This window comes from Sporobolomyces koalae (genome assembly GCF_050403365.1).
Source record: "Sporobolomyces koalae JCM15063 DNA, S_koalae_JCM15063T_v1_ctg5, whole genome shotgun sequence".
NCBI classification, from domain to species: domain Eukaryota; kingdom Fungi; phylum Basidiomycota; class Microbotryomycetes; order Sporidiobolales; family Sporidiobolaceae; genus Sporobolomyces; species Sporobolomyces koalae.
Genome location: NW_027481766.1, coordinates 140,941 through 166,888, shown reverse-complemented (window position 1 = coordinate 166,888; position 25,948 = coordinate 140,941). Strand labels below are relative to the sequence as shown.

The 25,948-nt window shown below is 53.4% G+C and overlaps 11 protein-coding genes across 11 annotated transcripts; 4 read left to right on the top strand and 7 right to left on the bottom strand.

Annotated features, from left to right (window-relative positions):
* Positions 1-397: 397 nt before the first annotated feature.
* Positions 398-3,564, top strand: JCM15063_005893 (uncharacterized protein; the record flags this gene model as incomplete). Its single annotated transcript, XM_076676649.1, has 7 exons — positions 398-738; positions 807-899; positions 986-1,054; positions 1,120-1,944; positions 2,029-2,575; positions 2,657-2,805; positions 2,877-3,564. The coding sequence occupies 7 exons, from the start codon at positions 398-400 to the stop codon at positions 3,562-3,564; spliced, it is 2,712 nt and encodes a 903-aa protein (XP_076536108.1).
* A 1,419-nt stretch (positions 3,565-4,983) lies between these two features.
* JCM15063_005892 (DUF423 domain-containing protein) lies at positions 4,984-5,596 on the bottom strand (the record flags this gene model as incomplete). Its single annotated transcript, XM_076676648.1, has 4 exons — positions 4,984-4,992; positions 5,060-5,293; positions 5,362-5,441; positions 5,542-5,596. The coding sequence occupies 4 exons, from the start codon at positions 5,594-5,596 to the stop codon at positions 4,984-4,986; spliced, it is 378 nt and encodes a 125-aa protein (XP_076536107.1).
* Positions 5,597-5,921: 325 nt separating this feature from the next.
* JCM15063_005891 (uncharacterized protein) lies at positions 5,922-7,249 on the bottom strand (the record flags this gene model as incomplete). The annotated part of the gene is made up of 3 exons (XM_076676647.1): positions 5,922-6,856; positions 6,925-7,026; positions 7,099-7,249. The coding sequence occupies 3 exons, from the start codon at positions 7,247-7,249 to the stop codon at positions 5,922-5,924; spliced, it is 1,188 nt and encodes a 395-aa protein (XP_076536106.1).
* Positions 7,250-7,425: 176 nt separating this feature from the next.
* JCM15063_005890 (lactonase family protein) lies at positions 7,426-8,809 on the bottom strand (the record flags this gene model as incomplete). The annotated part of the gene is made up of 2 exons (XM_076676646.1): positions 7,426-8,269; positions 8,340-8,809. 2 exons carry the CDS (start codon positions 8,807-8,809, stop codon positions 7,426-7,428), a joined length of 1,314 nt encoding a protein of 437 aa, XP_076536105.1.
* A 216-nt stretch (positions 8,810-9,025) lies between these two features.
* Positions 9,026-9,864, bottom strand: JCM15063_005889 (lipid droplet assembly factor 1; the record flags this gene model as incomplete). Its single annotated transcript, XM_076676645.1, has 4 exons — positions 9,026-9,178; positions 9,248-9,599; positions 9,713-9,741; positions 9,805-9,864. 4 exons carry the CDS (start codon positions 9,862-9,864, stop codon positions 9,026-9,028), a joined length of 594 nt encoding a protein of 197 aa, XP_076536104.1.
* Positions 9,865-10,367: 503 nt separating this feature from the next.
* Positions 10,368-14,196, bottom strand: JCM15063_005888 (HMG-box domain-containing protein; the record flags this gene model as incomplete). The annotated part of the gene is made up of 6 exons (XM_076676644.1): positions 10,368-10,451; positions 10,517-10,598; positions 10,849-10,913; positions 11,326-11,736; positions 11,800-14,104; positions 14,171-14,196. The coding sequence occupies 6 exons, from the start codon at positions 14,194-14,196 to the stop codon at positions 10,368-10,370; spliced, it is 2,973 nt and encodes a 990-aa protein (XP_076536103.1).
* A 254-nt stretch (positions 14,197-14,450) lies between these two features.
* Positions 14,451-15,584, bottom strand: NOP6 (Nop6p; the record flags this gene model as incomplete). Its single annotated transcript, XM_076676643.1, has 3 exons — positions 14,451-15,007; positions 15,083-15,139; positions 15,209-15,584. 3 exons carry the CDS (start codon positions 15,582-15,584, stop codon positions 14,451-14,453), a joined length of 990 nt encoding a protein of 329 aa, XP_076536102.1.
* A 134-nt stretch (positions 15,585-15,718) lies between these two features.
* On the top strand, positions 15,719-18,192 carry JCM15063_005886 (splicing factor ESS-2 family protein; the record flags this gene model as incomplete). Its single annotated transcript, XM_076676642.1, has 6 exons — positions 15,719-15,949; positions 16,021-16,219; positions 16,302-17,014; positions 17,086-17,332; positions 17,389-18,038; positions 18,112-18,192. 6 exons carry the CDS (start codon positions 15,719-15,721, stop codon positions 18,190-18,192), a joined length of 2,121 nt encoding a protein of 706 aa, XP_076536101.1.
* A 322-nt stretch (positions 18,193-18,514) lies between these two features.
* Positions 18,515-20,414, top strand: JCM15063_005885 (uncharacterized protein; the record flags this gene model as incomplete). Its single annotated transcript, XM_076676641.1, has 9 exons — positions 18,515-18,626; positions 18,705-18,814; positions 18,877-19,005; positions 19,094-19,420; positions 19,496-19,548; positions 19,617-19,790; positions 19,877-19,966; positions 20,051-20,183; positions 20,265-20,414. 9 exons carry the CDS (start codon positions 18,515-18,517, stop codon positions 20,412-20,414), a joined length of 1,278 nt encoding a protein of 425 aa, XP_076536100.1.
* Positions 20,415-20,821: 407 nt separating this feature from the next.
* On the bottom strand, positions 20,822-24,055 carry JCM15063_005884 (uncharacterized protein; the record flags this gene model as incomplete). Its single annotated transcript, XM_076676640.1, has 4 exons — positions 20,822-22,140; positions 22,220-22,804; positions 22,867-23,247; positions 23,305-24,055. The coding sequence occupies 4 exons, from the start codon at positions 24,053-24,055 to the stop codon at positions 20,822-20,824; spliced, it is 3,036 nt and encodes a 1,011-aa protein (XP_076536099.1).
* Positions 24,056-24,274: 219 nt separating this feature from the next.
* On the top strand, positions 24,275-25,651 carry MMS21 (SUMO ligase MMS21; the record flags this gene model as incomplete). Its single annotated transcript, XM_076676639.1, has 6 exons — positions 24,275-24,598; positions 24,667-24,786; positions 24,860-24,982; positions 25,051-25,105; positions 25,167-25,299; positions 25,381-25,651. The coding sequence occupies 6 exons, from the start codon at positions 24,275-24,277 to the stop codon at positions 25,649-25,651; spliced, it is 1,026 nt and encodes a 341-aa protein (XP_076536098.1).
* Positions 25,652-25,948: the final 297 nt, after the last annotated feature.

Genomic DNA, 25,948 nt, shown 5'->3' with positions numbered 1-25,948 from the left:
TTTGTCGCTTGTTCTCTCAGCGTGACAACTCTTGTCATGATGTCATCGCATTCATTGTTGTCAACCGTGCGTCTTGGCCATCCGGTGTAAAAGCAGGAAAACACCTTGAATTGAATATTGAAATAGATCGATCTGGCTAGTGAGGAGCTCGCGAGTCGCTCGCGCCTTTTTCGGAATAGTCCTAATCGGCCAGTTCGGAAGACACGGTCACAGAACCTGATTCAACCACGAGTGCGACATTGAGCGACCCACGCTAGCTCACCAGCCCGCCCGAATCTCGAGAAGAGAGAATCAGTTGCAAGAGGCTCGCCTTCTCTCGAGATCAGCCTCTTTTGGCACCGCTCGCTCTCGACTGTCGGACCTCAGGACTGCTCGTTCCGGAGAATTGCGTCAATCCATGGACCAGCACGAGTACCTCGCTGGATCAGGACCAACAGTGGGAGGACATCTTGACCAACCTGCCCCACCGTTCCGACGAGATGGATCCGGCTCTCACATCGACGTCGAGGGTTCACTACATTCAGCGTTCGATCATCCATCTCAAGTCGGACTTGTCGACCTCGACCTCGACGTGAAACCGATCGTCAAACGCAAGAGAGCGAATGAAGTGAAACCGTCTACCGCACATCTTGCTGCAGACGACCAGGTCGACAACGATCCACCCTTGCCGTTTCACCCGGGTGAAGAGATCAAGCTCGACAAGCACGGTAACCCTAAGAAGAAACGCAAGCAACTCGTGTAAAGCCTCCTCGCCCCCCATCTCTTCGTCTTACCAACACATTAGCTGACCCTTTGTGCCCTCACAGTGCTTGCGATTCGTGTAGGTTGAGAAGGGTCAAATGTGACAGGAGCGAGAAAGCGGGAGGGCCATGTTCCGAGTGCGAGAAAAAGAAGATCACGTGAGTCGTTCGACCCTGCTCTTGTGCCTGCCTCATACTTGGAGAATAAGCGCTCAGTCGGATTCACTGCAACGAATTTCCCATAGTTGTACCGATACCTACGTCAAGAACAAACCCAAAACGGTTCGGAGCGGCAAACTGATCCAACAAGCCAAGTCAGTTAACCCAAAGCGAAATCTTGCTGACGAGAACGGGCTGACCTGTCGATATCTTTCGCTAGAGCCCTTTATGGCGATGACCCTACGAAACCTCTGCTGTCTCCAACAACGGGCGATTCAAACGCTTACGATCATCCGCCGCCGCCCGCACCTCATTCTCAATCTCGATCACCACCCATGCTCCTGTCCGAGCAGCAGCAGCAACAACAACAGCAATTCCAGCAGCAACAATACGTCAGTCAGCATTCGACTGACTCGTGTCTCGTGCAAACTCGCATCAGTCGCGACATCTCGTCCGAACTCGTCCGCACTTTCTTCACCTACCTGCATTCGGTCTGTCCTCTCGTCGACCAGGATCAGTTCGAGTCCAACTGGCACCTCGCCGGACAAATTGAACAGCACTTGTCCCCGGCGAACGAGTGCCTTGCAGCGGTCTTGCAAGCCTGGGCGGCTCGGATCAGTGACAGCCCCCTCATCGTCGGGTACGGGACCCCGTCACTTGCCGAGTTGGCAAAATCAGGACTCGAACGTCGCGATTTGACGGTCGTCGGGAACCGCCGGGAAGAGTTTGCGCAAGCGATGAAAGACCGCGCGCTGAGGTTGGTCGACGATCGAGGGTTGTTGCGCACGAGTTCAGCCGCGGCGTGTTCGGCTTTGACCATGTTGGAGTTTCTCGTCACGTTCGATGATACGTCGAGGGCGAAAACGTGCGGAAGGTACCTCATGGTCGCGGCATGCGAACACCTCAAGAACCTCAATGAGGGTCAGTGTGACGACGTCACGGAACCCATCGTCCCTCCAGAACGAGTCGGCAATGGCACTCTGTTGTGGATGGTCTACACGAGGGATGCTCTCGTCGCCCTCATAGGCGGACGCGGTTCTTGCTTGTCAGTTTTTTCTTCTTCTCTCTATCACGAGTTGTTTTCCACTTTCCCTCGAGCGATGATGCTGAACCTGAACGAGGATCGCAGTTCGGAGGACGATCTGACGGCGCTGTGCGACCTGTTTACGAACCCAATCACTGCCGACGTAGTACCTTACATCTCGACGACCGATGCTCGTACCCTGTCGGGCCTCGCAGTAGCTTCCATGTTCCGTCATGTCGTCGCTTCCGTGCGCACGTCCATCTCGCTCCTGACCTGTCCCCTCGCACGTCGACAACCCCTCTCGGAACCGGCACTCGTTCAGATCTGGAACGAACTCGACACGAGTTCGAGGTACGTCGCGATCTTTCGACAATCGGTCGAACATACGAATTTCGGAGCGAACCCGGCTCCAAAGACCCACGTGTGGTTCCGAGATCTGATTGGGATCAAAGGTCAACACGTACTGGGCATTCATTTCATGCTCTGCAAACGACTCGATGAGGAAGAAGCGAGAGTACAGAAGGAAGGGGTTTCTGCCGATGCGAACTCGGCGAGAGGTGGAAGCGAGTCATACCTGGACATGCTGAGGAGGCTCAAGGACGAGAGCGATGTCAGATTCCTGCAAGTCGCGCGAGAGTGGACCAGCATGATCGTGAGTCCCCTGGTCGAGCGCCTGCTCTTACGCTGAATCTACAAGCAAGGATTCAGATTGACCTTGGCATTTCTATGACAGTATCTTTATCGCTCGGACGTCATCTTTTCGGCATTCTTCACGGTCGAATACACCCGAGACTACCTGCACCACATGGTCGAGTCGAGAGCATGGGAACAAGGAGGACCGAGGAACTATACGTGGGCGAACAAAGTCGACGAATGTAGAGCGTTGCGTTTCTTTCCTTTTCTCTAGAACTTGCGCGTCTTCCAATCGAGCTGATTCCATTACGAATTGATAGACTCATGGAGATCATGCAAGCAATAGGCTGGGTCTGGGCAGGAATCGATCGACACATCACTCAAGCTCAACACAGTCTCGCTCGCCAGAACCAGCGACTGCAGGAAGAGGAACGTTACGCCGAGCATGAACGGCAACAGCGTTCGCGTCAACACTCTTTCGCGCAATACCAGGTCGCAGCAGCCGCAACCACTCCGAGCGATCTCTACCATTCCACTGGAGCAACATCCGCGTGGCCCGGGTCGTCGAACCATTCGAACGCAGTATCGGTCTCTCTCCCACCTCAACCCTTCTCGTCGACCGTTGCAACTTCGATAGCACCTCCACCTCCGACTTCGTACTACGATTCCGAACTCTTTGCGGAATCGACCTATCATCCTCCTCCGCCCCTTACTTCGGTTCCCTCTGGCAGCAGCGTCAACACTTCATCCGATTCGCACCCCGGACAGGAACACGGAGATTATGTTCCTATCTCTACTTCAAACCCAGCGTTCTACCACTACCCGCCACATGCATCTCCTGCTGTCACTTCGGCTCAATCGAACGGTACTGTGTTTGAGCTCAACGGAAGCCACGAACCAGATTTCGTCAGTGGACAGAACTCGGCTACGATCTCTGCGACAGCAGGAAGCGAGCGAGAGGAGATCCAGCGATTACCGTCGATGGGGTACCGCTCGAACGGGATTTGAGATTCTCGCTGTCATCTCACACGAAAGTCATTGCCTCCTTGCTTGCAAATACGACAACGGACACTAGGTTATCTTTGCTTGATTCTGTATGATTTACGCCTCGCGTTTTACTCCCCCTGTTGACTGCCTATCACTACTGTTGTTATCTAACTTGGAACCCGTTCTTTCTCCGTTGCGCCAGATCGGCTTGTACAGAGAAGTGCGCGAGAGAGAGCGTGTGCGCAGAGGAAATGAGTGGGTCCATGCTTTTATTGACATTCGCGTCGCGTCCCCATTGCCTTTTTCCCCACTCGCGCTCTCGCTCCCCTTTCCTCCCTTTTCTTCCTTCCCAACACCCTGGATCAAGCCCCCTCCCACTCCAGCACCCTCTCGGAAATCAAGCCTCGAAACCACACCGATTCTTGATCGCTTCCCTTGGGTTCCTTCCCTCGTCGTCATTCAACCCCGACACATCTCCGAGCCGTCTCCGGTTCCATCGTTCCTCAGAGATGGGCAAGAACACCTCTACCGTCCACAAGCGTGAGAAAGCCCCGAACTCCCTCTTGTTCTCCACCCTTCCGTGCTTTAAGGAGGCATGAACGGAAGCGATCAACTTTTCGAAACTTGAAGCTGAAGTCCTTCATTTCTGCTGCTCGACCAGGTCCTTCTGGCAAGAAGTCGTTCGTGCCCCCAGGCCAAACTCGAGCACCTGAGAAGAGCCACTGCAACTTACGCATGCCTCTGGTGGTTGGTTCACAGGGGAGCGACGAAAGTTGACCTTTCACGCGCTTATCGTCAATTCTACGCGGTCAGCATAACCACTTGCGATGAGTACTAATGATAGTTCATCGTAGAGCTGAATGCTTCGTCGTCATCTCGGTGGACAGGAGCATGCTGCCGAAGTGAGGGAAAAGACTCCAGGAATCAAAGGCGCTAACCTCAAGAAACGCATCTCGGCGGCTTGGAGTGAGTGACCCCCATGCGCTTGTCTTTCTTTATATTTTGGAGGGTTGAAGCTTTCGACTCCGTATGATAGAGAAGAAGAAACTTGAGGATGGATTAGTCGAGGAATGAAGACCCCTCTGAAGGTGTCTCGGCTTGCGATCAGTTTGCAAATCTCTCTCTTTCTCTGTGTAAATATTACCGTGCCTTTTTGTTCACACTTGATCTCGTTTCTACTACTGCGAGTGACCGTCAGTGACGTGTTGCCGGGCTTGCAGGTTCCAATCACAAGCTGATCGTTCTCGCTGGTCGAAAGACTTCCATATTCCGAATGGCGCTTGCTCGAATTGGCATAAGCTTCGAGTGTGCAAAAATGGACAGAGAGAGGCCAAGCGAAGACGAGAAATCGCAGCACGCAGAGATCGCTTCCCGGCCTCAAAACCTCGAAAAGAGAGTGGTGATTTGCGGTCTTGTTTACAAGTACAGAGGAGGACGAATCTACAGAAGCTGTTTTCGAATGAGCAAAGAGGTTAGTTCAAAGCGGATCTATCGAAAGAGGAAACAAGGAACCTACCAGACTGAGGTAACCGCCAATCATGAGCAATCCACCCACGGGCGTACTCGGTCCAACGATTTTCGTGAATCCGCCCATCTTGCCCTTGAACAGCAACAGGGCAAAGATCGAGCCCGAGAAAAGAGTCGTTCCCGCAATGATGAGCGGTACTGCGAGACGTTTCGAATGAACCGGATGCTGCGAAATTGCCAACAGGGCCACACCGTTCAAGATTGCGTATTGACTCGCCATACTCTGTATTTACCGCCCACAAACCAAGTCAGAGGATTACTGGAGGGGAAAGATTTCCAGAGAGTATTTACCCATGTCGCGACTTGATCTCCTACGAGTCGACCCTTGAGTGCATGTGCTCCAAATGCCCCACTCATGATACCCGAGGCACCTGACGACAAATCGTAGAGTCAGCTTGAGATCGATTGAACCGGATGCCGAACCTTTTTCGGACGCGAAATGTCAGGGTGGGGAGAATTTGAGGAACGGACTCAGGAGGGCACCGGCTTTCCAGGCGAGAGCAGAGGATGCGTGGATGAACGGCATGGTGTGAACGTTATCGTTGATACGAAGAGGGAGGCGACGCCAGCTGAAACCGCGTCGGGGTCTCATCATCTGTCGCTTCGGCCTACAGTTTAGAGCGATTGCTTACAATTTAATGTATTGTAAAATTCTTATGCCTTATTATCGGCCTGCTGTTCAACGTTCATTACTTTCAGGGGATCAGTATATGTGCAGCTCTGAGAAGCGCAAGTCAAAGTCACACAGCTGTCGCAAAAAACCTTACGTGCAACAACGCTTCGATTATTGTTCTACTATCTATTCAAGCGAGCCCGAATCTACTCTACTCTTGTCTCTTGAAGTGGGGTTTCTACAGCCAGACTGCCACTGCAGGTTTGCCACAACCTTGCAATCTCGCAACTTCCTGCAATTTCCTGCCATCCTCTCCCGTTCGTTCAAACATGATCAATTCGTCCGAATCGTGACACACGATCGCCATGTGTTTTCCTTCTTGATCTGATTTTCCATCACCTCCTCCGAGACTGAAATGTCTCGGACAGCGTCCTCCAATTTCGAACAGTTCTCGATCGGCAGCGACGAGCGTACCGTTGACTTCGTCGATCGGAAAGATCGCCATCAAGTCGGAACAGGTCGTCGGGGGAGGGTGCAAGGGGTTGTGCCCTTCAGCTCGGTTCGAAGCATAGAGGGTTTTGCCAGAGGGGGACAACGCGAGTTCCGCACTGTGCCAGCTCGAAAAGTCGGTCTGATGTGGCATCGGATTTGCAGGCAAGAGTGATACGTTCGATTGGATGAGGGTGAAAGTTGGGTAGGGCGAAGCCGAAGAGAGCGTTTTCGACAAGACTGAAGGATATTCCACCGACAGGACTGAGATAGAGTTGTCGAGCTCGTTCATGACGTAGAGGAAGTTTCCGTCTCGTGAGAACAAGACATGTCGAGGTCCGCTACCGGGAGGAAGCTCGATCGGGTCGAGTTCTTCGAGAACGCCATTCGGTTGGATTCCAAGCAATCGCAAATCGTCCGTGCCGAGATCTGGTACGACAACTACGGTATGTTTCGGGTCGACGTGAGCTCCGTGAGGGTGATCCTGTTGCTGACGCTCTCGATGCGGACCCGTCGGTCGAGTCGTGAGGTAATCGATGCGTTGAAACTCGGACGAAGTGAGGTCGAGGTCACCCGAAGCGTGCAGCGGGATAGACGTAATTGACGCGCCTTTGTAGTTCGAAACGACAAGTCGGGGAGGAGAAGTCTGTGCCAGCAACGAGGCGTGGCAAGGCCAATCACCGCCTACATGGCGAGCACAGGCTGCAATCAGGTACGGGAATTGTTTCGCGAGTCTAACAGCAGGCACTCACCACTCGTCACGGACGTCAGCTTTGTAAGTTGTCCATCATCAATGACACAGGCAGTGACCATTCCAGGCTCGCCCCATTCGTCGAGCGAGTAGACGGATTTGTCTAGAACGATGAGATCATAGATGAGCGCGACTCGACTCTGACAAGTGATACGCACTCAGAGTGTTGACTCACGGTCTTGCGAGAGGGCGAGCCAGGTCGGTGCGGCACCACAAGCTGTTGACGAGACAATCTCGAGCGAAGGTTCTTGCGAGTGGGGGTCGAAAACGACCGTGTGGATGTGACCCTCGTAGCCTCCCACGAGGAGCTTGTATGTTGTCTTCATATAGCCTGTCTAAAGATCAAGGTGTGCGAGAGTCGCGTTGTGTGGGCAGCGAGCGTCGCCGGCCTTATCGGACATGTCAAGCATCATGCATCGGGCTATTAGATTTTACGTTTAAGTATTTTTACGTTTTAGTATTCTACTTTCTAATATTGCAAATCTGCCTGCTCTGTTTTTCGCTAGGACCGCCAAACTACAGCAGTCGCACCTTCGATTCCTTTCACCCTAGTCACTTCGGTGATGTTCTTTCCGTCGACCGAATACACCACGACCTCGTTCGTACGTTGGAATGCAACTGCGACATACTTGCCCTGCTCCTCGTCGCCCGATTTCGGACTCGACATGAAATCCCGAGGTCCAACTCCTCCGAGAGCGAAATGACTCGTCTCGGCTTCGACAATCTTGCCATCCCCGTCGAGCGAGAAGATCGTGAGGTAGTCCGACTCGGGCAAATTGGGTTCGACCGGTGCTCGGTTCGAGACGTACAAGAATCGTCGATCGTGACTCAGTTCGAGCTCAGCGGCGGTCCAATCACCTGCTGCGATCTCGGATGCGTTTGCAGGCAAAGTCGAGATGTTGAGCTGCACCGGGTTAATCGTGAGGAGGATCGATTTCGGCACGGGTGCAACTGTCTCTGGTTTCGGTCGATAGTACCCAGGACCAGGCAGCTCCGATCCAGGTTCAGGAGGCGCGTCGAGAGTCGCAGGACCGGGAGTCGGTTCCGTCGGAGCGAGGGGCATAGGAGTGTCTTGCTCGGGATTGGGTTTGACCTCGGAATCATCGTCGATTTTGGGATCGGGATAGGTGATCTCGTAGATAGAAACAGTGTTGGACAATTCCTCGACGAGATAGAATAGAGTACGAGAAGCGGTTTGCGAAAATACGAGATGGCGCGGGCCAGAACCTCGTGTGGCAGCGAGCGACGTGACAAAGTCGATTCGGGTCGGTTTGATGTGGTACACGTGCACTTGATCGGTTCCGAGGTCCGTACAGAACAAGTACTGGCCAGTCGGGTCGATTGCGCTGCAGGTACAATCAAATCAGCGTCAGTCGTGCTATTGTAAACCTTGTTCTCGAAACACAAACAACTCACACTCCATGTGCATGCGGTCCTTCCTGTCTGTCTGGGTTCTGCCCTTTGCCTCCATAAACGTAATTCTGTCCACGCCCTTCTTTCTCCGTCGGGTCGGCAAACTTGCCGTCCTCGAGCAGTTTCGTGGTGCTGAGCGCGCCGGCAGAGTAGCAAGCCGAGAACAGTTGCTTCGTGTCGGGACTCAACGCGAAATGGACCGGTCCTTCCTTCGAATTCGCATGCGAACCAACTTGACGTAATGCGTCCCCGTTTTGGATCTCAAACGTTGTGAGCGTGCCATGCGGCGAAGAGAACTCGTCCCCAGTATATAGGATAGGCTGAGTCGGGTGCAAAGTGAGCCAAGTTGGGGCGGAACCGGCAGCGACGGTAGACGAGATCGAAAGCGAAGGAATCGTTGGGTTGAACGATAGCGAGTAGATCTGGCCGCCGTAGCCAGATGCAAACAGAGTACGAGTCAACATCCCCAACATGCGTTGAAGTGAGGCAACTAAGAACGAAAGGAGGAACAGCAGAGTGCTTGTGGAGCTCTCTGCTCAGGAGTCTCTCACCGGTCCATTTCGTAAACAAGGGAAGCGCCCAGCAAAAGCGTCTATGCTACATTGGCATCGATCTCTGACACCCCACAACAGAAACAGAAACAGTGCAAGCAGGAGAAACTAAACAAAATCTAACCAGACACGTCATTTTCACTCGTCGCTCTTGATCTTGACCTCGCTGTCGTCAGAATGCTGCACGTTGTTATTGAAGCGTACTTTGCCGTTAAACTTGTCACTGCCGCTTTCATGAGACCCATGGTAGCCGCCGCCAAAGATCAACGACAGCGCCTCCTGTTTAAAGTCCTGCTCGGGAAGAGAATCCGGATCAGTCTGACGACTGGCCTCTCGACACGAGGCAAAATGTGCGCAAACCTTGAGTCCCTGCGGAAGATTCGACGAGTTTGCGATAATTACGGCAAAGCGGTAGGCGGCGTAGGCTGCAACGATCCAACCCGTAATGCAAGCCGCGAAGAAGGCGGCAATCGAGAGCGCTCCAAGCAAAAGCATCGTCGCATTGCCGATGATGAAAGCGAGCGTGAGTACCGTCGCAACGAGGGCACCTCCACCGATGAAGAGCAGGGTGCCGAGGGAGAAGATGAGGAAGATCGAAATGGGGAGAATCGAGAGCGCCAGTAGAACCGCTAAGAAGAGCGTTGGGAGAGGCTTCTCGGCAGCCGAGCGGTTGACGAACTCGGAAGCGGGATCAACGTAGCGCGTTTGGGCACTGTGCGGGAACAAGTTGAGAGCAACAGCAAGAGAGAGACAAGGGGATCAGCTCGAGACTCGTTTCGCTGATCAGCAGTAGCCATGGCGGTCATGGGGAGCTCGTCGACCTACTCAGAGCGCTTGTCATTCAGATACGAGCGCTGCAGCGAGATGAAGCAATCAGCACAGGGAACAGGCACAGGTACGGCGGTGCTAGGACTCACTGCGACCTTGAATTGTTCAATGGCTTGCTTCTGGTAGGCTTCGACCGTTGGATTCGACATGACTGATCAGAGTGGGTGGAGGTTGAAAGATGATCAATCGATGACGGCGTGACGACGTCGTCTCATCCTTTCGCTCCTGCTCTCCTGGACTTCAGCTTCCAGTATGCTGGCCGACCTCATCTTTGCTCACTAGTGGCGGTCCTTTTCGGCGCTTGTACCTTTGCCCAAGACAGTCATTTGACTTGCACGTGAATTATCCCTGAACTTGCTCTCGATGTCGAGATATCTCCGCCCAGATTATCGGAGCATGCAACGTCAAGTACTACGAGAAGCGGCATGAAGAGCAAGGACGACGGCGAGAACACCAGGGCTGGACTTGCCTTGTCGTGCGCTAGAGTACCAGCTACCGATGTTCGCAGGCTCGAGTTTCGACCTCTTGAGCACTCCTAGCTCAATCAGCAAAAGGCTGCTTTCCGGCTAACTGAAATTCGCAGTAACTACACGCGCATTTCAGGTCACAGATTGCAAGCTTTCCTCGTTACCAGTGCTGGAAGCCATGAATCTCACGATTCCGATTCCTGGTTCTTGGGGTTCTCTTCCGAAGACTTCCATTCCTCGCTAATAATCTTCCTGCGCTGTTTCACATCCTATCATTGTAGGAGGTGAGTCAGAGGTGACGAATAATTTCCGGCACAGGTGAGGGAGAACGCACTGCTTTCGGCATGCTCTCCTTGAGCTCCGCGTATCGTTTCCTCTGGAAGATATGATACGGAGTCTGCGACTGTGACTTGGATCTAGGTTCGCGGCGCAAAGCGATCGATGAATTAGTGCTGAATGCTTTATGCTCAGGAAAAGTATGATGGGCCTACCGTTTCGTAGCTGTTTGAACATCACGAGTGTATCGAAAAGGGTATAATTCAAGGAAGTGCGAGAAGTAAGGGAAAGGAAGCATTCGAAAAACAGGCGCGTCAGCCTCACGCGCGCACAAACCGCTTCGACTCGCACTCGATCGTTCAAACCTCGCGCTGTGAGCGTCGGACCCACCTTTGGATGATGTGTTCTTTGCCATCGTGGAGCAGCTGACTCTCGAGTTGGGGCTGGGGATGAGGCTGAGTGACGTGCGCGTACGAGGCGGTCAGTCCGATCTGCTCTATCTAGGCCCGTGAGCGATAAAGAGCGAGAGGCTTAGACTGACACTGTTTCTCGGGATGGTCGAGTCGGGCGAGGTTCGACAAAGGGAAAGAGCAAAGAGTGGGGATGACGAGGGGTTCCGGGCGCGTCATTCAAGCTGAATGTCAGCTTGAACTTTGATTGACATCCAGATCCGTTCGCGCGCCTCCTCGTCTATTCGCATCTGCATCACTGATTGAAAGCTTCGGATCTAGAAAAGAAGGGTCGAAGCTGCCAAGTGTCTCAGATTGTTGTTGGCCCGTCCTTAAAAAAAATACGTCCACAAAAAGCAGACCAGGCTATCGCAAAAGCCCTTCGTACTGCATTCAGAGATCCCTACATAGCTCTAACTTCGGCAATATCGGACCATCGGATTCCACCCCATACTTGAACACCTATGACAGGCAAGCTCTGCGCACCATCGAATTCCTGTACGAGCTTGGAAGACCTCGAAGCTCCTTCCGGTGCGAGCACGCCCTGTATCAGCAGGCTTGCTGTTTTGATATTGAAGAGCTGTAGGTATTCGAGCAAAACATGGTCGAGACGATTGTAGAGGCCGAAATGCTCGAGCGTTGTCGGCGCAGAGAGCGGAACAGGAGAATCCGGTTCTACAGGAAGGAACTCGCCAGCATGTAGCGAAATTCGATTGTAGGCTAAATCTTGTAGTACGATGGAGGCCTGAGGGCGAGCCGGTCGAGAGATGAGATCCCAAGAAAATTCAGTATTTGGAAGAATGTTCAGGATGCCGTAGACAGGTCGGGTCTACATTGGAACCTCTCGGGAATCAGCTGGTTGAGAGCGCGATCAAGACAGTTACAAACTCACATTGTTGTCCAGGGCAGAGCTGGGATCGCTTGCAGACAAGCCAAAGACCTGACTTTCAGAAGCTTCGACTTCCATTCGCATTTCTTCCGTCAGCTTGCCTCGACATCCAAAGCTTGCTATCATATCGGTCGCGTCGTTAATTGATACATTGTATGATTGGATTTGCTTGGCTTCTGCGCACATGGGAACCAGAATTTCTGAATTCTGAATCGCTGATCGGAATCGTTCGAGCCTTGGTTCTTCCAATCCGAGCGTGTCGATCCAATAATGCTGCAATGCTTCCGTTCTTTGAGAGCTCGAAGCGATAGCAAACGGTGTAATCCGATCCAGAGCCTGCGTCTTGCCTTCCATCCTCACGATTTCTTCTGTGGACGGCTTGGCCAAGTCTTGCCATCTCATTGTTTGAACGGTTCTTTGCATCGTCGCAAAGTCCCAGGTGTACCCAGCGCTGATGATCTGGTAATTCGAGTCGGGGCGTGACGCAGGAGCATCGTCAAGGTGGGCGAAATCGAGGGACGAGATGAACTTGTGTAACCGGAACGTAGTCAGATTGGACTCGGACAGGGCAAGCGTGTGAGCGAGAGCAATCTGCGCGAAAGTGAGTCGGTCTGGCAGGGTCGCGAGTGAAGGGAAGTCGATCAAGGACAGTTGAGCTTGACAAGCAGGCAAAGACGAAAGTGGTTGGACGTAGTGGTTGAGAGTATAAGCCAGGCGAGCGGGGTCGATTGTTGGTTCCCACCATGCAGATTCGGTTCGAGCCAGATCCAGAAAGCCCTGTACGACTTTTTGACCTCCAATCTCGATACAGGTTGTGTTGAGGTGACAGCGGGTACTGCCCAACCCTGGTGCGCACAGACACTGCCCATGATTTGACTTGGCCGTTCCCCCATCTCGAGTGCATTCACCTGGTGACGAAGTCTTCCTCTTGGAAAGGGCAGCTGCGATTGCGACAACCATAACGACTAGGAAGAGGGTCGTGGCGAGAATGAACCGTCGACGTTTCGAAGCAAAGAATCGTTTGAGTCTGTTCTCCCGGAACCGGATCCGTTTCTTCCTCGGCACCTTGTCTGGCGGAATTGGCTTCGATGTATGGGTGTGCGATTCACGGACAGAAGTTTTTCGTGTCTTTTGCACCCAATCCATGGTCCTCCTGTTGACCGCTTGAAGGTTCTGCAAATCAGCTTCGTCCCCGAAGACGCTGCCGCGATGTCGCAGGATCGAGTCGGCACGATAGTGACGGATAGCTTGCTTGTGGAAGTCTGAGGGCTCGACTGCGGAACATCTGTCGGAAGCGAGGCTGGTATCGCTCGGTGTACCTGATTGACGACGTGGAGCATTGTTGGCTTGGTCGGGTGGAACAAAGACGGAAACAAACTTGGGTACCACAGTTCTCAGCTCGCTCTTATCTGAATCTGGAAGCGAGGTCGATGGAAAGTGAAAAGTTCTCGGCGACGGAGTTGATGGATCCAGAGTCCAAGATTGCGTTGGCGTCGATGGCGGAAACGAGATAGTCGAAGGATTGGCGGAGGACATAGGAGGTAGAGGGAAAATTTTGGACGTGACCGAGTAGGATGGAGACAGCGGGAGTCGATAGTAATCGTATGGAGAAGGATTGATGACTGAAAACGAGGGAGATAGAGGAGAACCTGTGCTGTGAAGCGATGTTCTGACCATGTCGGTGGGAACGTCGAGAGACGGCATATGTCGACGAGAGGCGAGGGAATTGCTTGGAATGCAATGAGAAGCAGGAGGCGGAGAAGGAAGCGAGAGCGTATCGAGGAGAAACGGCGTTTCGAGTTCTCGTAGTGACAGCGTCGAACTCGTCCGTTTCGGTGTCGAGAGTGGTTGTACACGCGCTACTCCCTGCTCAGATGGATCGAATATCCGCGACTTGTCGGGCTCGGGATGAAACTCAGAGGTTCGACTCTCTCCTTTACTTGAAATCTTCTCAGTATGCAGGAAGACGAGTTCGGGCTCAGAGAAATTCGCACCTGCGCTGGATGGATCCATCTCCAGCCCTGTGTGACATCCCGAAACTGCTCCCTCGTCGTGGTCAATGGCCGGCCAGTCACGAGCCTCGCTTCTTTTCATGTCGAGCTCGAGTTCGAAGGGATCGTCCGTTTCATCCTGGTCTTTGTCCAACTCATCGGCAGTTTGTCTCTTTGCTTCCGTTTCGACATCATTCATTGAGGCCTCTTCCAACCGAAAGGTGAATTCGAGATCAGTTGATCCAGTCGAATCGAAATCGATACGAGTCCAGTCGCTTGGACTGGTCGAACGAGAAGGAAACTCGTTCACATCGCGGCTATTGGAACACGCGTTCATCAGCTCTTAGTCTGACTCTGTCGGGAGAAGATTCTTCGTGACTCACCTCGAATTGAGACTCGGCGAAGCCATTCCGGCCCGTATCTCTGCGCTTCTTCTTGAATCGATTACTTCTGACAATCGAGGATCAGTGCAGGCGAGCGCGCCGAGATGTACAGAGAGAAGAGACAGAGAGCGGCTCGAGCGAGAAGAGAAAGGGCCCTGGAAGGAGGCCTGAGCGGGATGAAAATCGCTCTCCAAAATCATCGGTCGTTTGCTGGGAGGATGAGTGAATGGTAACTTTCACGCGTCCATGATGACGAGATGATAAACTACGAGAATGAGACCTAGGTCGACCTGTTGCCCCATCCCGACGCGAGTTTGATCGCGTTCGCACCACTGCTCGCCTTCTCTGCCCGCTTGTCCATGGCGCGTTTCCTATCTGCCTCTTGCTTCTCGGCTCCAGCACTCGGTTTCCCTTCCTTGTTCCTGCGATCTCTCACCTTCTTCTTCCTGCCGTTCTCGACCACGACGTTCTGATCCTCCTCCGCCTCGGTTCCAGCTTGTTTCTCCGCCGCGAGTTTCCACCTGCCCGTCTTGTCTCCATCCTCGGTCTCTCCTTCTCGGATCCTTCGGTTCTTCGAAGCCTTCTCTCGTTCCTTTTCGAGTTTCTCGCGTTGGATCAAAATCTTGGCTTTGCGAGCTTCTGAATTGCCTCCTCCTCCCGCAGTCAACTCGACGTTGATTTTGCGATTGTCGAGCATCGAGTGGTGCAACCGAAGTGCGGCTTGGAGCGCTTGAGAGGTCGTGAATTGGACGAACGCACATCCTTTCGAAGCGGGAGCTTTCGAGGTAGAGTCGGGTGAAGGTTTCGGGGTCAAGAGTCGGACTTGAGGGGTCTCGCCTACATAGATGGAAAGGGGAGAAGGGTCAGATACGAGACAATGCAGGCTCTCTAGGAAGACGACAGGATCCTTACCACAAGCTTTAAAGTGCTTCTCGAGGTCTTGCACCGTCACTTTGTACGGCAAGTTGCCTGTTCCCATGCAAGAATGGGATCAGCTGGAGACTAGTTAGTGTTAGCGAGTCGAGAACAGTGCCGTACCGACAAAGACGATCAAACGAGGTTTGCCCTGCTCGTCGACTCCTCCCGGTCGAATCTGTTGCGACTTTTTCTTGCCGCGTTGTCGCTTCTTCTTCTTTGGTTGTTCGTCGTCTCCTTCGCCAATAGCAGCCTCGTCGTCGTCAGCGGCGGTGCTGTCTCCTGCATCGGCTGTTCGCTTCCTCTTCTTGGACGTCGCCGTTCCTGATTCCGCAGATGCGTCGCGATCAACTTCTGCTTCGTTGATGTCTTCTGCCACGGGTACGGCGTCGTCCTCGTTGAACGGAAGTTGAGATGTAGATTTTTGTTTGCCTTTCGAAGACCTGAACGCCTGCGCCTTCTTCTCCTTCTTGGTGAGCTTTCTCGCTGGTTCCGACATTGGTTCGCTTCGAGACGGCTGCTGTGAATAGGTGCGAGGCGTAGAGGTAGAGTCGAGACAAGAAGATCAGAAAGTTGAGTTTCCCCTCCACTCGAACCCTCCTCTCTCCGACAAGTCGCTAGTCTCGATTAATCATGCCTCGCGAGCGTAGTCAACCACCTACACCGTACGCATCGACCTCGACAGGACCTTCGAGAGAGTGGGATACGCCAGTACTCGACTCGCACGCGCAGTCGACGTCGCGACGTCAGCACCGCGCGACTCCCTCGACTCGCCGATCCACCACGACAGAGCATCGTGAACTTGTCAGATCGAGTGAAGTGTACAAACCCACCTACTCGAAATACAAACAAGAGATCTTATCGGTGCGAGCCTACCCTCACTTGTCTCTCCACTCGATCCTCATTGAACCTCTTGATTTCGCCTAACTTGACAGGAAGAAGAGTACATCACTCATCTGAGCGACATCATCAAACGTGACTTCTTCCCACAACTCTACGCGCTCGATACGAGACGCGAGATCATTCAAGGGCTCGAATCTCACGATGAACACATCGTTGGAGAGAGCGTGCGTAGGCTGAGGGAACTGTGCACTCCCGTAGCAACCCACTCGAGCACGAGACGTCGTCACCGAGGTATATTCTTCACTTTCCTACTTTTCCCCACTTTCCAGAGCTTTTGAACGCTCAAATGCTCACAAATTGCCATGGAAAATAGCGAACGACACGCCCGGAAGAACTCCACTTGATTCGACTTACGGAGCCGACACTCCGACAGCATTCGATCGAACTCCGTTGACCTCGTTCTCAGCTACACCCGCATCTCACGCTCCGAATCGCACCTTCGATCCTTCATCCGGAGGGATCAACACGGCGCTGTCACTCGATGCGTTCCAGTCGAAATACACTTCTGAAGACAACTCGTCGTTCGCAACCTTGTTGGCAAGGGACAACCAGGCTCGTCGAGACAAGACGAGGTGGGCGTGGGAAGCCGAACGACGTGCGAACGAGAAACAGATTCGAGGAAGACACGCTCGAGAACGGTTGGTCGACGTCACGAGGGAAATGATCGAGAGTTCTGGGGACGGGACCGTGTGGATGTTGGAAGGTCAGAGTGGTCGACCTGGGGAGAGACAGGTCCTTGTGGGTTCGGGAACCAAAGTTGGAGACGATGATCGAGGGTTGATCAAAGGCAGAGACGAGAAGGAACGGTTGAGGATCACGGGAGGCAACCAAGGCGACCAAAAACTGATCCTCGGCGTGGACGACAAGGGAAAAGGGAAACAGACAGCCCTGACAGTGGCAAGTCGGGTCGATGACAAAGCGAAGCAATATGTCGACTATGATCGACCCGCCGTCGAGGAGGAAGAGGAAGCGAGACCACTCGAGAAGAAGCAGTTGCAGGTCGACGTCGAAACTTGGCCTTTCAGGGTAAGTCTCTGCCTTGATACAGGTTGCTACCCTCGAACATTGTCGCTGACGCTCTGAGTTTACCTGAACAGAATCGCAACTCGCTCATGTTCCCCCCTGACGCCGACACGGACCCATCCGATCCTCCGCCACCCTCCTCGAATCCGGCAAACCCGTCCACTTCGACCAACGGACCGGTCCTGCCTGTGGGAGAACCGAAAGGAATTCGGTACCATGCCACGAGACTCATGGAACTCGAAACTGGAGAAGGCAGTCAGAGCGGAGGGACCCCGTCTCCTTCGCGTTCACGGATCAACGCTGCAATCTCGGGTACTCCCTGTGCGTCCCCTCTCTTTTCTCTTTCGGAAAAATGGTCGCTCACATACCGAGTGTAGATCCTGTCGAATCGTCAAACACTCCGCGGGTAAACGACTTTTCGTTCGTTTCGGCACTGCCTTCTCCTCGAGCGAATCAACTGCCGCCACAAGCGTTGCAAGAACTCATGACGTGGGGATCGATCGAAGCGACCCCAATTACGCTCCGAACTCACGAGGTTGATGCGAGTGTCGGACCGTTCCGGATCGAAGACACGAGTCGTCGAGAGGAACTCGCGTTCAAGATGGCGAGGAAAGCGAAACGGAGTCTCGCCGAGACTGCAGCGAGTCACGGTAGCGCTACAGCTGCTTCCGGATCGACATCGAGAGGGTTGGCGTTGGGAGGAGGGAACTCGACTGGATTGAGGAGATCGGTGTTGGATTCCGTCAGGTCCTCGACTATGACGGGAAGATGCGAAGGAATTAGTGGAAACTCGACGCCTCGAACTGGTGACCACCTGTCCCCGGCAGCGAGGTCGTTATTGTCGAAAACAAAACCGGGAAGGGCGCTGGAACGAGGTCTGAGTCGCAACCAGCAGCAACAAGGTAGTAACGCGGTCGAGATGGGCAAGTACGAGAGACAGGAAGAAGATCGCAGGAGGGTCGAACGCGCGAGGAAACGCGCGCGCGAAGTCGAAAGTCAGGATCGGCTCAAACGAGAACGGTGGACGGTGCGCTACTTTTTTTTCTCCTCTGTTCTTCCTGTGCTGTTGCCTCGAGATACTGACAACTGTCTCCTCTCAGCCTTCGCCGGCGGTGTCACTAGGGTTTGATCCTGATCTCGAGGGACAAGGGTTTTTGCCAAAGCATGGCAAGATGGCATGATCAGTGTTACTTCAGATGATTCGTAGTGCCGTTGTTGTTGTGAATGAATCGTTTGTGAGACGCGAAGAAAGTGGACGTTGACTCCGCGGCTAAGAATGTCACGAAGTTACCCGACGTTCAGCAGCTGCGGCGGCTCGCTCCGTGCTCCCTCTCTTCTCCATCCAGCTTCCACGTCAGTCTCTTTTCTCGGGCGGTTCGTCAACTCTGTACTGACAGATCCCGCCTCTCTGTTCCTCAATGCGCTCATGCGGTCTTCGGTTCTCGCTCCCCACGTTTTCCCACCGGTTGCGCGGATCCGTCCTTCTCCGTCATGTCTGCCAGCATGTTGTCCCGTACCCGAGTGTCTGCGCGCCAACTGTCGGTCCAATTGAACGCGGCCCGATCCGTGTCGGTGTGGTCCAAGGTTCCCGCCGGTCCTCCCGACCCTATCCTCGGTACGCGGCTCCCTCTCCCTCTCATGCCCGTGTCTCCTGGTGCACAATGTCGCTGACTCGGAGATCCGATGCGTGTAGGTATTACCGAGGCCTTTAAGAAGGACCAGGACCCCAAGAAGATCAATTTGGGAGTCGGAGCGTACCGCGACAAGGACGGCAAGCCCTACGTCCTCCCTTCCGTTCTCGCCGTGAGTCTCCCCTGTTTACGCATTCCTTCGGTCGACCTTGGTACTGACGCCGCGATGTTCAGGCTGAGGACAAGGTCATCAGTCAACGCAACGACAAGGAGTACCTCCCGATCACCGGTCTCAACGACTTTACCAAGGCTGCTGCCACGCTCGCGTACGGTGAAGACTCGAAGCCGCTCAAGGAGGGTCGCGTGAGTGCTGCTCGACGAAAAAATAGTTTCGACCCAAACCCGAACCTTTTGTCGTGTTGACTCGCTCGATCATGTTTTATGGATACAGGTTGCCATCACTCAAACCCTTTCGGGTACGGGTGCTCTCCGTGTCGCTGGAATCTTCCTCGCGCGTCACTACCCTCACTCGAAGACGATCTACCTTCCGGCCCCGACGTGGGGGAACCACATCCCGATCTTCAAAGACTCGGGACTCGAGGTCAAGACGTACTCGTACTACGACAAGAAGACGGTCGGACTCGACTTTGAGGGCATGAAGAAGGACCTCCGCGCGATGGAAGAAGGCAGCATCGTCCTCCTGCACGCGTGCGCGCACAACCCGACCGGTATCGACCCGACGAGGGAACAGTGGAAGGAGATCTCGGACATTGTCAAGGTACGGATCGTCGTTGCGCCCGGGGTTTGCGTCAACTTTTGACTGACGGCAGCCGCCTTTTTTCGATGTTTGCAGGAAAAGAAACACTTCCCCGTCATCGACAATGCCTACCTCGGTTTCGCTTCCGGGTGAGCTGCTTTTGAGGTCTATCAGAGCTGAGCTTTTGACCCGTGCTGATACGTCGCGGGTGTTTCAGATCGGTCGACAACGATGCGTTCGCGCTCCGTCACTTCATCTCGGAAGGTCACCAGCTCGTCCTGTGCCAGTCGTTCGCCAAGAACATGGGTCTCTACGGTGAACGTGTTGGAACCTTCTCGGTCGTGTGCGAGTCGCCCGAAGAGAAGGCCAAGGTTGATTCACAAATCAAGATGTACGTTTCTATGCCGGTTTCTCAAGCCAAATAAGAGAAACCCTCTGCAAAAAGCTAATGGTTCTCTTTCGTATCAATGTCTATAGTGTCGTCCGACCGATGTACTCGAACCCTCCCGTTCACGGAGCTCGTGTCGCTGCTACTCTCCTCACCGACCCTGAACTCAACGCTCAATGGTTTGTTCCAATTTCCTTTTCGACAACTCCCTAACGAATATATCAGACAATTGACTCGAGGATGCTTCATTGTGGTTGAAACAGGCTCGCCGAAGTCAAGGGTATGGCGGACCGCATCATCGGCATGCGTTCGACTTTGTTCGACCTCTTGAAGGAAGTTGGATCGAAGAAGGACTGGAAGCACATCAAGTCGCAAATCGGCATGTTTGCCTACCTCGTACGTTTTTTCTGGGTCTCCCCACTTCTCTCTTGCGTTTTCTGATCGGGAACTAATCGGGGAACGATCACAAAATTTCAGGGTATCACTCCTGAGCAAGTCGACCGATTGGCGCAAGAGTACCACGTGTACTTGACCCGCGATGGACGTATCTCGGTCGCCGGTATCACCGAGCACAACGTTCGACACTTGGCTGAATCGCTTCACGAAGTCACCAAGAACGACGCTTAAGAAAGAATCGCATCCCTTGTCGAATCGTTCCTTCAAGCGCCTCACCACCCTCCCTCATTACTATTCTCGCTTTCTTTACTTTTTTTGCAGTACTGTCACCCCAAAACTTTGATTGTTTCGAAACAAAAGTCCCTCTTTACTCTTACAACATGATGCCTTCGAGTTGACAGAGCAACTTGATATCAGGTGAAGGACCCTAGCAAAGTAGCGCAACCTCGTGAATTTGAGTCGGAAAGGCGCTGGGCAGAAATGGCGTTTAAGCTGTGCACAATGCATACAGGAGAAAAAGTAGGAGAGCAGCTACAAGGAAAGAGAGTGAACACAACACGAAGAGAAACAAAAGACAGGAAGCATTTCTAGAAAGAACCAAGTGCAAGCGAAAGATGGTGGGAACGGAAGTCCAAAATCTAGTCTTCCTCACCCTCGACTCGTTCGTACCCTTCCCCAAGTTTACCCTTTCTCTTCCTCCATTTCTTGATCCCCCAAACGACGACGAGAGCAACGACAAGAGTCGAGACGACCGCAGTGAGTACGATCCATCCCCACTTTCTGAACCACCCTGGTTCCCACGGCAACAAGACGGAATCGATCAAAATGACTCCACCTCCACGTGCGACTCTGGTCCTTCGATTCCTGTTGCCCACGACACTGTCCGTTCCTGATCGTTCTGTTACGATCCAAGGAGTTGCTCGACCCCACGTGACGACTCGAGCTGAATCGCTTTCACCTTTCGTTCCTCTCGCACTCTCGATCCCGACCATCCAACTCCCTCGTTCGGAACCCCAACGTTTGAACGCGACTTTGCCATACTTGCTTCGACCTCCTCGTTCGATCGAGTGCAATGTAGGGTACGTGATCGAGTCGGACAGGACGAGCGGGGTTCCTTCCTCTTCTCCTCCATGGTTCGCATGTTCGATGAGCGCATCGGTTGGAATCACGTGTAATCGAATCAGAGACGAGAGGGCGACAGGGTGGGTGAGGTAGTACGTCAAGTTGAGCCTCGAGAGCGCTTTGTCGGTCGGACACAAGATCGTGTACGCTCGTCTCGGTTCATCGTCACCATTTCGGAATCGAAGCTCGTCATCATCGTCGTCGTCGTCTGGTCGAGGTTCCGGTTTCCCTTCAAGGATCCAAGACATGTTGGCTTCTTTGATCAGTTCAACCATGGTGGTACTCTTGGCTCCCTTCATCAATTTGTCAACCGTGATTTCGATCGAAGGAGGGATTTCGACCTGATCCACCACATGCAGGACTCCCGTCTCGGTCAAAAGATCTCCTTCGAGCACTTTCGCATCTCGTTGTTCCCCGTTTGCCGAAGATCCTTCGAGAGTAGGACCATGTGCGAGCAACGACGAGTTTGCGCCTCGTTCAAGGTAGATCTCGGAGCCCCGTTCGAGGGTCGGGTACCGGTTCGAACCGGAATCGGGGAACTCTTCGAGGTACACGAGTTCGTCGATCGCGTGGTACCTCAACAAACTTTCGAGTTCGGGTTGAGCGGTCGGTAACAAGAGATACGACATGCCCAATCCGAGCGTCTCGAACGCTTGGTTCGTCGGCACGAGGTACGTAATCGAGGGAGTCGAAAGGAACGTCTTGTCAAGCGAAGCCGAGTACACCGACGCGATGAAGGTCGAGAGTCGCAAGTCGGAGACTGCGGTCGAAATGATCGATGCAGGCGGTTCAAGGATCGTCGAGATCAAATAGATGATCGAGTTGCCCACTTGAACTGGAGTTATCGCACAGGATGGTTGTGTCAATGCTCAAAAGGGTTCCCGAAATTGAGCAATAGGTGGATGGTTGCTTACCTGGTTCAGCGATCGCGTTGGCGTTTCCAAATCCAATCACAACTTCTTTCTCGCGTCGACTCTTGCTCTTTTGCCACCCTTCCCCTTCTCCCCCTTCCTCGTCCTGAACGCTGACGACCAACTTTTGTCTTTCACGTTTGAGCGACGCAGGTCTCAGTTCGGTTCCGACGAGCATCCCGTCATGCATCGATTTCGGTTCGAGTTTGCCCGGCAAGATGTGGTATGAGAGGAGCGCTTCGAGTTCGGGAGTACCCGGGGACGGGAACGAAGGGAGCGTCAACAGTCGCAAGTTTTCGGTCGACGTCAAAAGTGTGTCTTTGAGTGCGAGGATTGTGTATCCTTCTCCTTCTTCCCGATCAGAAGCTCCGGACTGGAAAGCATGTTGGGAGGAAGAGGAAAGTTTGGGCAGGGGACTGGGCGGGATCGTCGTGTCTTGGTTCGAAGGGATCTGGACGTAATGCGACATGTTAACCGAGTGGAGTAACGAGACGAATTTGGTGCAGTTGAGGGCGAGGAGGTATTTTTCGGCGGTGAGAGCGAGAGAACCCGAAGGCAACAATAAGGAGGGAAGAGTGTGCAAAACACCTAGATCGAAATTGTGCAGAGTCAGCTCGAAAACTTGCCGTGGTGAGATTGGATGGACTTGCCGTTCTTGGCGAGAATGTCTCCTTGCTCAATCTTGGTTCCATTGACCTTGATCCCGTCCTGTTCGCCTGTTTCGATCGCGAGTGTGCCGTTTCGGAGCGTCATGACCAACTTGTCCTCTCCAAATTGACTCAAGTATCCGACTCCTCCGTTGCCGCTACGAGTCGCGTTCCGACTCGCGGCATCACCGACAATCTCGCCAATGTCAATCTCGGAGAATTGAGAACGGAGGTATCGCATCTCGAGGTCGGACAGTTCTGACCATGCTTCGTTCGTTGGGGCGAATAAGGTGAGGTGAGAGGTTTGCTCCAGGTACGACAGGAGCGAGTCTGGAAGAAGGGAAGCGAATGTCGAGAGCGAAGGAGTCGTCTGAACGATTGAAGCTGTGATTTGCGACCAATTAGTGCGATATATGAATTGATAGCGGTAGAACTACTTGCCTAGATCTTTTGGCTTCTCGAGGACCCCTTGAACTGGAACGAACGCTCCATTCTTGGCATACTCGATCTTGTCAACCTCGACTTTGAACCCTCCTTGTCCGGTTGAATCGACACCAATCGCAATCTCTCTCTTGCTCGTACGCACGACTCTTACTTGCTGTCCATGACCGCGCAAGAGGCCCTCGGGATGGTCTGTAGGTGCGCCCGGGTCGGGTTTGTCGGGTTCAGATCCGGGCAGAGACGGAGGTTGAGGGAACGAGTGGTTGTACGACGAGAGCATAGGAAAGTAGAGAGACTCTTGCATCGTGACTACTCCGAGGGGCAAGTGTTTCGAGACGGACGCGAGGGTCGAAGTGGGGGGTTCGGGTTCGGGATCGGGATCCGAACCGTTCGAATGAGATCGCGGTGGTGGGAACAGCGTGTAGTTCAGGCAGTGGTACAAGAGGGTGTCTCGTAGCTCAAGCTGCAGGTTGTCGTGTTCCTGATCGTCTTCGGCGAGCACGAGCGAGGACCAAACGTTGTCGTCGTCATGGGAACGTTCTCGCTCTTGGGCTTGACGAATCGCTTCATCGGTTGGAGCAAACACAGTCGAGCCGTTGAGTCGGTTCAGGGTCGGGATCAAGCGGGCTCGTTGGAATGCTCGAAGCAGGAGCGAGTGGTCGGGAGAAGCCGAGAGCACGTCGACGATACTGGTCGACGCTGCAGCGAGCAGTGGCGACAGTGTCGCAACTAGTAGCAGTCGTATCCGCATCTTGCTGGTGGTGCTCACGAGTGAAGGGAAGGTCCGGACGGTGTACGTCAGGTTCCGACTGATCTCGCATGGGACTGACGGATCCTCCCCTGAACCGCTTGTTCTCCTGCACGTGCGCGCGCGTTCTTTGATCTGCGCACACGCTCTCGATGCGCGTCTGCCTCTCTCCAACCATCGCTCTCGCCCTCTTTCGACGCGTCAACGTGACCTATTGACCGAATGCCGTTGCAAAAGCGAACATCCCGCGCCGTGCGCGACGACTCGAGTGCCGACCCTCCGAGCGACACTGAAGAGCAAGGTCGACTCAACGACGACCTCTTGCGCCAGGTTGACCCCACTCTGTTGAACCAACCAGTCGACTTGCGTCAGGGCGACTCGAAATTGAAACAACTCGTCGGTCAACTGCAAGTCCTCAAAAAGAGTCTCAAAGATACTCTCATCCTCTTGCACAACGTGACGAGTGAGTTTGTCGAGACATTGGCGGAGGAGCACCGTGACGAAGGGTATGACGAGCACAAGTACCTCGAAGTCTTGCTCGAAAACGTACGTTCCCGAAACATTATTCTTCCTTGCTTCTGTGACGCTCTAACCTGCTCGTACGTACTCGTCAGTCGACCTTCCAGCAACTCGACGCAGAGTTCAAAGTCGTTCTTGATCGAGTCCAAGAGAACGAGATTCGCACGGCAACCATTAGTGACCTGCGACAGCGCATCGTGCAAGGACACCAGATCGTACGAGAGAACATTCCCTCGTGTCGCATGGGAGATTCCGAGACTAATTCCTACGTGGCGACGTGGCGCTTAGACCAACATCTACGAAACGTATCAGAAGAAGGCGGATCGGTCTCTCGAAGAGTACCAATCGACTTCAATTCGGGACAAGCTCGTCAAGAACAAGGACTATGCCGATTTCATCAGTCTCGTTTGGGTACGCGAAATTGAGCCCCGAGTATGCTGCTCTTGATTGACTCGTCCTGTGCTCGTACTGCATTGTAGGAACAATTCACGGATGGTGCTTCGGTCCCAAACATCAAAAAATTCTTGCCTCGAGGTATGTTTTCCGTTTACTTTGTGGGAGAAAGAATCGATCACTCATCTACACATTCCTACAGAAGATTCGAACGGTGCAGGAGCACAAGCAGGAGCAGGAGGAAAAGATTCCGATGACGAAGTCGAGATCACCGCTCAGAAAGAAGATTTCCGATGTCCCCTCACAGCGTCTTACCTCGAAGACGCGTACACTTCGTACGTTTTGCCCCTTTCTCCTACTTCTTCGAGGTCGTACAACGAGATGCTGAAAACCTTTCCCCGTTGTCATGCGGCTAGTACTGTGTGTCCTCATTCGTTCTCGGGATATGCGATCAAAGAATACATCCAGTCGAACCATGGGAATGTCGAATGTCCGATCGGAGGTTGCAGCAAGCGATTGAAACTCGACACGGTCGAACGCGACCAAGGGTTGCAACGTCGGGTCGAAGGACACTTGAGGAGGATCAAAGAAGGTAGGAGTCAGAACTCTGGTCCGGGAGCAACTCAAGGGGCGGCAGGCGACGGTAGGACATATGTCGAGATGGAGGACAGTAGTGATGACGAGTAGAAAAGGGTTCAACTTGCTCTTGAAGGAAGGAAAAGAGTGCCGGGACACTTCTCTTCTGTTGTTATTTAGTTGTAACAGTATGACCATATCCTTTGGAAATGCTCGCGCGCGGAAGTACAGCTGGTACTGAGACAGAGTTTACATCTTAGACCGTCCATCACAAGGAGACGTAGCCTCTCTTGACGTGTGCTCACAGGAGAGGGGTCTGTCTGTTGTCGACGGATCTTGAACACCTAAGCGCTTTTCAATAGCAAGAGACCGTAGATTACTCTGACTGTGTCGTAGCAAGACGAGTCG